The sequence below is a fragment of the Salvelinus namaycush genome, chromosome 4 (genome assembly GCF_016432855.1).
Source record: "Salvelinus namaycush isolate Seneca chromosome 4, SaNama_1.0, whole genome shotgun sequence".
In the NCBI taxonomy this organism is placed as follows: domain Eukaryota; kingdom Metazoa; phylum Chordata; class Actinopteri; order Salmoniformes; family Salmonidae; genus Salvelinus; species Salvelinus namaycush.
The window spans coordinates 15644935-15657066 of NC_052310.1; the positions used below are offsets into that span (position 1 = coordinate 15644935).

At 42.6% G+C, this 12132-nt stretch overlaps 1 protein-coding gene across 1 annotated transcript; it reads right to left on the reverse strand.

Annotated features, from left to right (window-relative positions):
- Nucleotides 1-997: 997 nt before the first annotated feature.
- tap2t (transporter associated with antigen processing, subunit type t, teleost specific) lies at nucleotides 998-10793 on the reverse strand. The gene is made up of 12 exons (XM_038991261.1): nucleotides 10644-10793; nucleotides 9278-9831; nucleotides 8978-9092; nucleotides 8682-8812; nucleotides 8222-8427; nucleotides 6949-7146; nucleotides 6615-6743; nucleotides 6322-6510; nucleotides 2955-3128; nucleotides 2519-2678; nucleotides 2103-2239; nucleotides 998-1832 (listed from the first exon to the last, which is right to left on the reverse strand). The coding sequence occupies exons 2-12, from the start codon at nucleotides 9786-9788 to the stop codon at nucleotides 1641-1643; spliced, it is 2142 nt and encodes a 713-aa protein (XP_038847189.1). The 5' UTR covers nucleotides 9789-9831; nucleotides 10644-10793; the 3' UTR covers nucleotides 998-1640.
- Between the last annotated feature and the right edge of the window lie 1339 nt (nucleotides 10794-12132).

Here is a 12132-nt window from a genome sequence, read left to right on the forward strand (position 1 = left end):
TTATCTATAATTTCTCTTCATTATTTCTCTTCCTATGACAAGGATTAAAAAGGATTTGCCAGTAGATTGTCGACTTGATTCATGATGATGACTGCTAGCTAAGATTTTTCAGTCCAATCAAAGCTACTGTTGATATAATGTGATTTGATGTCATTTTATCTGTGGCCAATAACCTTGAGCCTTCTTGGATGGGCACTTCTAATGTAACTCTATGGCAGCACCCAGGGGGCTAGAATTTTAGAGCTCTACCCTTGGACTTGGCGGTGACGTAGTGTCCCCATGAGTGACAGAACACTGAACTAATCACGGCGCAGCACTCTGTATTTTCTGCTGGCTTGCCCCACCACCACAGAAAGCATTGAGCTAGGCTGAAACACCTGCATTTTGGAGCTGCCTTACTCAAGAAAACAAAAAAGCGACCATGTTTGTATGCAGCTTTATTAACTCAATGATATATATATATTTTTTTACATTGTTTGCAAACTGATATGTGACACGTATTAATGCCAAAATAACATGCAAAACAGGCAGGCCCCAGAAAATTCTAAATAATCTATATATGTGAATGATGGGTCGCCACTGTTGCTAGCTAGATTTAGCCTTTTAATATAAGCTCCTTCTCTTGTCTGCCAGTAAAGCTAACAAGCATTGAAGGCACCTAACTTACATTACTTGCCAGTGGCCCTTATTTATAACTAACCTGGCAAAAGCTAGCTAGCTGGAGCGATGGCCAGGTAACATCAGATAGTCACATACTGTACCTTTACTCTGAAAACAGCTAGCACACGTATCCAGTTGCAGTTCCTCTATCGCTGTGCATTAATTCAATATTATGGATGACATAAGAAAAATGTATTTATGCAATCGAAATGGTTATCCTTGTTAGTTGTTAATGTTCAGATATTGATTGAACGAACCGAACACGGACCACCTTTGCACTCATTTTCAAAGATGTTTGTTACATATATACTTTTTTTTTTTAAACAAATTTTCAGTGTTCACAAACTTGTTCTTTAATTTTAACATTTCAGTGCCACTGAAAAAAACATCACATTTCTATTTGATTGTGAATCAAATCAAGGAAAAATAGATTTATGCAGATTTCTTGCAGTAAAAACTATTAACATGCGTCATATTCAGGTCTGATCATTGAGTATCATTAGCTATGTTCCTATTAACTTGCCCAGTGATTTTTTTGTCGACATTTAGAAAGTATGAATAGAGAATAGATGTGACAATTGCCTGCTTAGGGCACGTTTCCATTTAACTATAGATACGCACGGCGAGGCGTGGCTTAACGTGCCCACGCCCCCGAGTAGGGTACCGATGTAGGGTAATCCCTTTACTCAGAACCCGACAACGACTGTATTCTTTTTTTTTTTTAAATCGATAAACATTTTGGATATGCTTAGTTGGTCGTTTTTTAACATCCATGTAGTTGTGTCGATTAAAAACAGCTGGACGTAATGACGTCACACCAACAAAGATTTTTTTCTTTGCGGCATTGCTTTTGTCGAATAAACCTGGATCAATGGAAACATGCCTCATGATAGAGTGTGCAGTTCAATCAACATTTTCACTTTTCATAAATGGAAGTATTCTGCGTGAGTCTCTCTCTCTGACAGCTGTGTGATTCCTAATCAGTCCTCAAAGAGTTCCTCTTTGAGTCGACGGTAGCGACCCTTGCTAGCCATGAGCTCCTGATGTGTGCCCTGCTCAACCACCTCCCCGCCCTCCATGAAGATGATCTGGTCAGCCTTCTCCACAGTCCGCAGCCGGTGGGCCACCACCAACACTGTCTGGCCCACTGAGCCTGCCAGGACGCCCTGCACCTGGGAGAGAGCATTAAGAACCCTATTGACAACATGTTACTGAAGCTATTAGATTTAGTTTCTATGACAATATTGGGTCCTGGTTATAGGCTATACCTAAGACCCAGAGTTGTTCCTGCATAAGTCCAATTCTGACTCCTAAAAAAGATTTAGAGTCTGTAGTCTGTTGTAGTTAGTCATGTTCATTCTGCAGTTGGTTTAGTTCTATATTTTACGTTAGACATGAAAATCATGTAATAGTGTTGTGCTATAGAGGTCTTGAATGTGTACCACATGCTGTGTGTTGATGTCCATGCCGCTGGTTGCCTCGTCCAGAATTAGGACCTGTGGCTCTCGAACCAGAGCTCTGGCGATGGCGATGCACTGCTTCTGTCCAGAAGACAGCTGCCCTCCACACTCACCTACATCTGAGAGATACACAGAACATTAGTGCTAGGCCAGCTGGTAGCTACAAAGACAGATAGGCCTGTAACTCACAATACGACCCACAGCAGATACCTCCCTCAAGCATTGTACAACCGGTTGTTCCAGTCTTACACCTTACATGCTGACTGTGTTAGAGTCTTTTTGGCAGGCTTTTATGAAGGCAGAACAGCCACTCTACAGAAAATACCATGCTTGGCAATGAATAAATGTGATGAATATGTGTCAATACAATGGCCACAAGATGACCCATCACTACCTACCTGTGTCGTAGCCCTGTTCCAGCGTACAAATAAAGTCGTGGACGTTGGCGCTCTTCGCGGCCTCTTTCACCTTCTCCAGGGTGCATCCCACGAGGCCGTACTCTATGTTGTGTCTGATAGATCCAGAGAAGAGCACTGGTTCCTGGGACACCAGGGCCATCTTACCTCAGAGAGATAATCATTGGGGATGTTTGGTTTAAAAACATATTAAAAACAATTGAACAAGTCATATGGTATGTCTGTATGACACAGAAGGTCTGCAGGCTAATGTGCAGCTCTTTGACAGTAACATTGCTAAGAGAGGGAGTGAGCTGAACGGTCCTAGTTTGCATAACAGTTGTTAACACACGTATAAAGGATTATGGAAAGCAGAGCCCTATGAACGAGCTAAAGTACTACAGCACATTATTGGACATGGCGGGTTTCCTGACTGTACCTTCTGATGTAGGTACTGGTGCTGGTAGCAGTGCAGGGGCTGTCCATCCAGCAGCACCTGGCCCTCCTTGGGCTCATACAACCTCGCCAGCAGGCTGACGCAGGAGCTCTTCCCGCCACCAGAGGGCCCCACCAGCGCTGTCATCTTCCCCGGATGCAGTTCCAAACTCACAGCCTGGCAGATAGATGGTTAGAGACATTTAACCAACAATATACTGGAAATTATTGCAGGTACAGGCAAGCATGGCAGGGAGATAATAGAGTGCCTTCAGAACGTAATGACACCCCTTGACGTTTTCCACATTTTGTTGTGTTACACAGTGGGATTAAAATTGATTTAATTGTGTCATTTTTTGCTAACGTTCTACACAAAATACTAAAAGGTGGAAGAAAAATTTGTAAAAAAAGAAAAAAAAGAAAACATTAATATATCTTGATTATATAAGTATTCAACCCCCTGAGTCAATACATGTTAGAATCACCTTTGGCATCGATTAAAGCTTTCTGGGTAAGTCTCTAAGAGCTTTGCACACTTGGATTGTGCAATATTTGCACATTATTCTTTTTTGAATTATTCAAACAAAAGTTGGTTGTTGATCACTGATAGACAGCCATTTTCAAGTCTTGCCATAGATTTACAAGACAATTTAAGTCAGAAGTGTAACTAGGCCACGCAGGAACGTTAAATGTTGTCTTGGGAAGCAACTCCAGTGTATATTTGGCCTTGTGTTTTAGGTTTTTGTCCTGCTGAAAGGTGAATTTGTCTCCCAGTGTCTGTTGGAAAGCAGACTGAACCAGTTTTTCCTCTAGGATTTTGACTGTGCTCAGCTCTATTCCGTTTATTTTTATCATAAAAAACTCCCTAGTCTTTGCCGATGACAAGAATACCCATAGCATGATGCAGCCACCAACATGCTAGAAAATATGAAGAGTAGTACTCAGTGATGTTTTGTTTTGGACATAAAGTTAATTTCTTTGTTACATTTTATGCAGTTTTACTTTAGTGCCTTTTTGAAAAGAGAATGCATGTTTTGGAATATTTGTATTCTATACAGGCTTCCTTCTTTTCACTCTGTTAATTAGGTTAGTATTGTGGAGTAACAACAATGTTGTTGACCCATCCTCAGTTTTCTCCTATCACAGCCATTAAACTCTGTAACTGTTTTAAAGTAACCATTGGCCTCATGGTATCTCTGAGCGGTTTTCTACCTCCTTCCTTACCCATCTACCAATAGGTGCCCTTCTTTGCGAGGCATTGGAAAACTCCCTTATCTTTGTGGTTGAATCTGTGTTTGAAATTCACTGCTCGACTGAGGGACCATACAGATGATTGTATGGGTGGGGTACAGAGACGAGGTAGTCATTCAAAAATCAAAAAACACTATTATTGCACACACAGTGAGTCCATGCAACTTGTTATGTTCCTTATTAAGCCCACGTTTTAGGCTTGCCATAACAAAGGGTTTGAATACTTAGTCAAGACATTAAAGCTTTTCAAAAATGTCTAAAAACATAATTACACTTTCACATTATGGGGTATTGTGTGTAGGCCAGTGATAGACAATCTCAATTGAATCCATTATAAATGCAGGCTGTAACACAACAAAATGTGGAAAAGTTCAAGGGGTCTGAATACTTTCTGACGGCACTGTAACTAATTGGCCGACAGACATAAGGTACAGTGCATTCGGAAAGTATTCAGACCCCTTCACCTTTTCAACATTTTGTTACTTTACAGCTGTATTCTAAAATTGATTAAATCAAGCTACAAACAATACCTCATAATGAGAAATAAAAAGCAGGTAATAACTTTTTGCAAATGTATAAAAAGTAAAAAACAGAAATACCTTATTCATATAAGTATTCAGACCCTTTGCTATGAGACTCGAAATTGAGCTCAGGTACATCCTGTTCCCATTGATCATCCTTGAGACGTTTCTACAACTTCATTGGAGTCCACCAGTGGTAAATTCAATTGATTGGACATGATTTGGAAAGGCACACACCTGTTTATATAAGCAGTTGACAGTGCATGTCAGAGCAAAAACCAAGCCATGAGGTCAAAGGAATTGTCCGTAGAGCTCAGAGACAGGATTGTGCCGAGGTAATGATCTGGGGATGGGTACCAAAACATTTCTGCAGCATTGAAGGTCCCTAAGGAACACAGTGGCCTCCATCATTCTTAAATGGAAGAAGTTTGGAACCACCAAGACTCTTCCTAGAGCTGGACACCCGGCCAAACTGAGCATTTGGGGGAGAAGGGCTTTGATCAGGGAGGTGACCAAGAACCCGATAACCATCTCTGCTGGCACTCCACCAATCAGGACTTTATGGTACAGTGGCCATAAGCCACTCCTCAGTAAAAGGCACATGACAGCCCGCTTGGAGTTTGCCAAAAGACACCTAAAGGACTCTCAGACCATGAGAAACAAGATTCTCTAGTCTGGTGAAACCAAGATTGAGCTATTTGGCCTGAATGCCAAGCATCACATCTGGAGGAAACCTGGCACCATCCCTACGGTAAAGCATGGTTGTGGCAGCATCATACTGTGGGGATGTTTTTCAGCGGCAGGGACTGGGAGACTAGTCAGGATAGAGGAAAAGATGAACAGAGCAAAGGACAGAGAGATCCTTGATGAAAACCTGCTCCAAGGCGCTCAGGACCTCAGACTGGGGTGAAGGTTCATCTTCCAACAGGACAAGGCAGGAGTGGCTTCGGGACAAGTCTCAATGTCCTTGAGTGGCCCAGCCAGAGCCAGAGCCCGAGCCCGGACCTGAACCCATTCGAACATCCCTGGAGAGACCTGAAAATAGCTGTGCAGTGACTCTTCCCATTCAACCTGACAGAGCTCGAGAGGATCGGCAGAGAAGAATGGGAGAAACTCCCAAAATACAGGCGTACCAAGCTTGTAACGTCATACCCAAGAGGACTCGAGGCTGTAATCGATGCCAAAGGTGCTTCAACAAAGTACTGAGTAAATGATCTGAATACTTATGTAAATGTCATATTTCCGGGGGGGGGGGGGGGGGGGGGGGGGGTTATATACATTTGCAAACATTTCTAAAAACCTGTTTTTGCTTTGTCATTATGTGATATTGTGTGTAGATTGATGAGGGGAAAAAACTATTTAATCCATTTTAGAATAAGGCTGTAACGTAACAAAATGTGGGAAAAGTCTGAATATTTTCAGAATGCACTGTATATTTCAATAGTTACATTTAAAAAAAGGTGCTGGTTCAAAGACAAGTCTCCCTATTAAAAGATGTAATGGTATCGATAAATCCATGAAAATAGCAGGGCTATTACGCTTTTTTGAATATTGATACAATCTTTCATAACAGCTCATATCCTATGAATGGATGCTTACCTTCAGTGCGGGTGTATTTGGGCGTGAGGGATAGTAGAAGCTGACATGGTGGAAAGCAAGTTTCCCCTGAAGCTTTGCAGGAGCCAGCTCTCCTGCTTCTTTCTGATCTGGCTTTCTGTCCAGAAACGTGAACACCTTGGCTGCCGCCCCGACAGTACTCAGCATGTCTCCAAAGACATACACAAGTTGCTGACAACAACAAAGAAAACATTTCAGTCAGTTTCACATCAGGTATTCCCGAAAAATGACCTGAGAATTCAAAACGCCTGCTGGTGGTTCATTTGCTTACTTACCTTCATATTGGTCACCATGTCTTTCTGGAAGAGGACGAAAGCCAGCACACTGCCAATGCTCAGCTGGCCAGCCGAGATGAGCCTCCGACAAAGGAACAGCATGGCCACCTTTAGGCCCACTGTCACCATCTGGCCAAACAGAGAAAAGACACAGAGGGCTGTTGGATACAGGAGCACGTCACGTATATAGAGTACTGTATACGAGTTAAAGGTGTTCAGTGAGTAGGGATGTAGGGAAGGACAGACACATCATGTGGGATAGACTACATCTCCATGTTATTTACAGCACCCAGGGGTCTCAAACATCCTAGAGTTATCATTAGTTTAATTTTACCCTTCTCAGTAAAAGGTAGATGGCACTGATGATGCCTTTGTGCTCCTGGACCTTGTACATCCTCTCCAGTGCTTGGTTGTACCTATCTAGCTCCTTCTCCTCAGCTCTGAAGCTGCGAACCGTTCTCACCGCCCCAATGGCCTGGGATGCCAGCTCCTTGATCTGGGCCTGGCAGTCCTGCAGCTGCTTAATGAACTCCTGTTGGGTGGTAGCAGTCAGTCAATTAATCAATCAATCATAATTCTACACTAATTCTGTACTGATTGAAATATTACCTCTACCTTTTTAAAACCATGTCTATCTTTATTTCCCCAAACACAATCACTTTTTTGTCTTTTAATAATTTGAAGCGCCTTTTAACACTGGCTAAACACCTAACAAACACTTTGTACTTTTTAAAAACTGTTAACATAGGCCAGGCCCTGTTGTTACCTCATATCCCAACAACAATGCCTTGCATTATGCCATGGAAGAAAACACTTCAATTTGCTTAACTTGCCATTGGCTCAACCATTGTCTCAATTTCCCCATGGCCATTGGCTCAACATACCCCAAGGCAAACATTTTGACTATATTGGCCCACACAGATACAAGGATGCACTTTCATGCTAGATTTAGGACTTCATATTGAAGCTTATGAAGACCCCAACTGATGTATAGTACAATCTTAAAATGATCTACTTTGGTTTAGATACAAGTGTCATATAACCTTTAACACAATAAATTAATGTGGTGAAAATCCTTTTTTTTTTGGACCTAACTTGCTTACCACTTGTTCCATCTGGTTTCTTCTTCACAGACTCCATGAAATGATGACCTCTTCCTAAATATTTGGTCAAATTATTACAGTTGTGTATGGTTTCCAAGAAACAAGGGTGGCTCAACTTACCTCTTTGGCTCAACTTACCCCCACACTCCCCTATTAAATTTGAGGTGTTTGGCTGTTGTTATGTCTACCTGGCAGCAGGTGTTTGGCTGTTGTTATGTCTACCTGGCAGCAGGTGTTTGGCTGTTGTTATGTCTACCTGGCAGCAGGTGTTTGGCTGTTGTTATGTCTACCTGGCAGCAGGTGTTTGGCTGTTGTTATGTCTACCTGGCAGCAGGTGTTTGGCTGTTGTTATGTCTACCTGGCAGCAGGTGTTTGGCTGTTGTTATGTCTACCTGGCAGCAGGTGTTTGGCTGTTGTTATGTCTACCTGGCAGCAGGTGTTTGGATGTTGTTGTGTCTATCTGGACGTATAATGGTGTAGGTGTTTGGGTGTTGTTGCGTCTACCTGGTTGTATGTGTTATATTTGGTCTGCAGCAGGGTGAGGAGGGGCATCTCCACCATGGTGAGCAGGGTGAGCTGCCAGGACAGGCCCAGCATCAGGACCAGCATACCAGCCGTCTTCACCAGGCTGCGCACCAGCACGTTACTGTTCATAGCCACAGAGCGTCCCATCTTGTCCACATCATAGCCGAGGCGTGAGACAAGGCTTCCTGTGGGAGGAAGGACATCATTCATAAATCAATTGGATTATAATGGTGGATGAGCTGTAATAGTTATACCAGAATCGTCTGTGACTAAGGATAGAGATCACATCACATGCCACCAAAACAAGCGAATAGGACATGGCATAACAATATGTGCTATTATCCTATTACCTCTATGATATAATACCCATCCCACTGGGCACAGACATCAATTCCACGTTGGTTCAACCAGTGGGATGTTCCTGTGTACATCATCTCACCTGGTTTGTTCTCCTCAAAGAAGGGTATGTCCTGTTGTACCAGGTTGTGGAACAGCATGTGTCTCATCCTCTTGTTGAGTCTGGACAGGCTACACATGAACAAGCCCCCTCGCAGGCCTGAGCACAGAGCACTGAGCGGAAAAACCACAGAACGGTCACAGACAGGTCAATCAACAATCACAGAAGGGTCTATCATTTTTCTCTCTGTCTATTCACAGATAAACCAAAACACAAAGGAGAGAAAACAACCAAAGGAAAAACTAAAGAATGTAAAAGAGGAAGTGAAACCTGTGTACCTTCCTAGTGAGACGAGTCCCATGCCTCCAATGGCGTACATGAAGCTGTTGTGCTGGTACTGACCACTCAGCGTATCAATGACCTTCCCCTGGTAGTAAGGGATAAATGTCTCACCTGCAACAACAAGATTGGCTCGATCAAAAACGGTTCACTGGAACGGATGGCGTAAGTAAGAATAATTATAGCTCAAAAATAACTAGTTCAACAAATTCCTTGAAAACAATTGATAACAGAATAGAAAAGAAAGCATGTGCGTGGTATGCACATTTGAAATTACTTTTACACAACGCTATACTCACAGATGACAGCCAGGCTGAGGAAGAGGAAGGCTGCAGCCAGGTAGAGGGCGTCTGGTTTGCAGTATCGCACCACCCTCATCAACTGTGCCATGGCCTCCTGTTTCTTCTTCTTTTCCTTCCCTTGGTTCCCTCCATCATCAGGGAAGCCTAGCTCCCATGCCAGGCAGGCCACAGTGGAGGATACCAGGGCCAAGACCACCATGCTTGGGCCAGGCACCAGACCCAGGTCGTCGGCGGTCGATGCCGGCACCATGACCATACGTCCACTTTCAAACACAGGAGGCAAGAGGCAGAGCACTGCCACCCATCTCCTCAGCACTGGCTGTGGCTTTCTATCAGAAAGCACCAGGGTGATTGAGTGGTGCAATGCCCACCTTAGGGCTCCAAAGGCCCATAACCCCACCAGTCCTCCACTACTGGAGAACTCAAGTAGAACTAACCCAGTCCACAGTGCCCCCCACAGCACTAGGTCATAGAGAAGGACCAACCCATATGTTTCTAAACAAGCCATGGCCAATAGATAGAGTTACAGCAGTATCTCAGTTGTGCTTATCCTGGAAAGAAAAAAAATAAACAGGTAAGTCGATATGGTGCCCATTATTACCGTAACAATAGTAATGCCTTTACATGCTGTCACGCCCTGACCTTAGAGAGCCTTTTTATTTCTCTATTTGGTTAGGTCATGGTGTGATTTGGGTGGGCATTCTAGTTTTCTATTTCTTTGTTGGCCGGGTATGGTTCCCAATCAGAGGCAGCTGTCTATCATTATCTCTGATTGGGAATCATACTTAGGCAGCCTGTTTTTCCACCCTAGTTTGTGGGATGTTGTTTTGGCACAGTAGCTGTATAGCCCTGCAGAACTTTACGTTCGTTTTATCCTTTGTTGTTTTTGGTGTTCATTCTAATAAAGTACGATAAACACTTTCCACGCTGCGCTTTGGTCTCATTCTGACGACTGACGTAACACATGCATGATATGAATATCCATAATGAGCGCACAAGACACATGGGCAGTATATATTTCTGAATGTATCGTATACAATTAGTATAGTAATACAATTAAGCAATAAGGCTCGAGGGAGTGTGGCCAATATAACACGGCTAAGGGCTGTTCTTAAGCACAACGCAATGTAAACCTCTAACCACCCAGTTTATAATATAGTATAATGCATAAATGGAAGACCGGGAGTTTCAGAAAAAGATAGGGCCCATGGCATGCCCATCATAAAATCGATGGAGACTGTAGTGCAATAGACAGCTAGCTTAATCATATGAAGTCAGAAAACTTCATTTGGTAGTCTATCATCCACACTGACAATCGACCTGCATAACTCTACTTTCTTAGAAAAGCTAACAATATTCTTACCATCGTCTTTGCTGGCTGATGTAAAAGGGGCTTTATCAATACATTTCATTGATTGTTTTCGTGCAGCAGGTTAACGTTACACCTTACAGTAATACATGGATACTTTTGCTTTCACTTTCTACTGACCACCGGAACAACAAGGTCTCTGTGAGCGAGCGTTTGAAGTGTCTAGCCTACTCCAGTCCTAGCCTATATGTCAACAACATTTTACTATAGCTTTGTAACTGACAACTTGACAACTACATTTAAAATAATGTAATATAAATATTTTGTTTGGGGAAAATATCATTCGCTTTTCCTTGGAACGAATCTCAAATCGTCCTCCTCGCGTCCTCTCTCGACTCCTTCTCAAAATCCATTGGAAGACAATGTCAGGGGGGCGGGTCCTCTGACTTTCTCATCCAATGGGTTTTGAGAAGAAGCGAGGAAAAGACGCGAGGAATCAAGGAATTCCAATTGAGATTCTCCCCTTGAGTTCAGCTGAAAAACTATTCCGCCTTATTTTCAGCTTGAACTGGCAGGCAACACTACACTGTCGCCACATCATGTCATACTTTGACCTCATTTATCAAATTGGAACACTCCGTTCTCAGAACATTAAGGGATAGCCTACCTTTCCGACCTCGAACGACAGCTTATTTGCTCTTTTTTTTTTTTTAAGTATGTTTTTTAAGGTGACATTTATCATTTCCACAATTATTTTATATAAATAATGATTTGTATAAAATGAAATAAATAATAATTTGGCCCCAGCGCAAGACACAATAGCCGTTTCTATAAAATTACCTATGAATCGTTCCATGACAAGGGAGCTATAGCCAGGGGCGGACTGGCCATCTGGTATTTCTGGAAAATAGCATATGGGTTGGTCCAATTTTTGCCTAGTGGGCCATCTAAGTTGTATTTTTTTGCGCAAAATTATTATTATTTGGCCAATAATGGGGGCCTCAAGTTAATAAATGGGCCAGTGTGTTAGAAATGCCATAGCCTAAAAAGTATGTTGCCACATACAGTACCAATCAAAAGTTTGGACACACCTACTCATTCAAAGGTTTTTCTTTATTTTTACAATTTTCTACATTGTAGAATAATAGTGAAGACATCAAAACTATGAAATAACACCAAAAAAGTATTAAACAAATCAAAATCTATTTTATATTTGAGATTCTTCAAAGTAGCCACCCTTTGCCTTGATGACAGCTTTGCACAAACTTGGCATTCTCTCAACCAGCTTCACCTGGAATGCTTTTCCAACAGTCTTGAAGGAGTTCCCACATATGCTGAGCACTGAACTCATCCCAAACCATCTCAATTGGGTTGAGGTCAGGTGATTGTGAAAGCCAGGTCATCTGATACAGCACTCCATCACGCTCCTTCTTGGTCAAATAGCCCTTAAACAGCCTGGAGGTGTGTTGGGTCATTGTCCTGTTGAAAAACAAATGATGGTCCCACTAAGTGCAAACCAGATGGGATGGCGTATCGCTGCAGA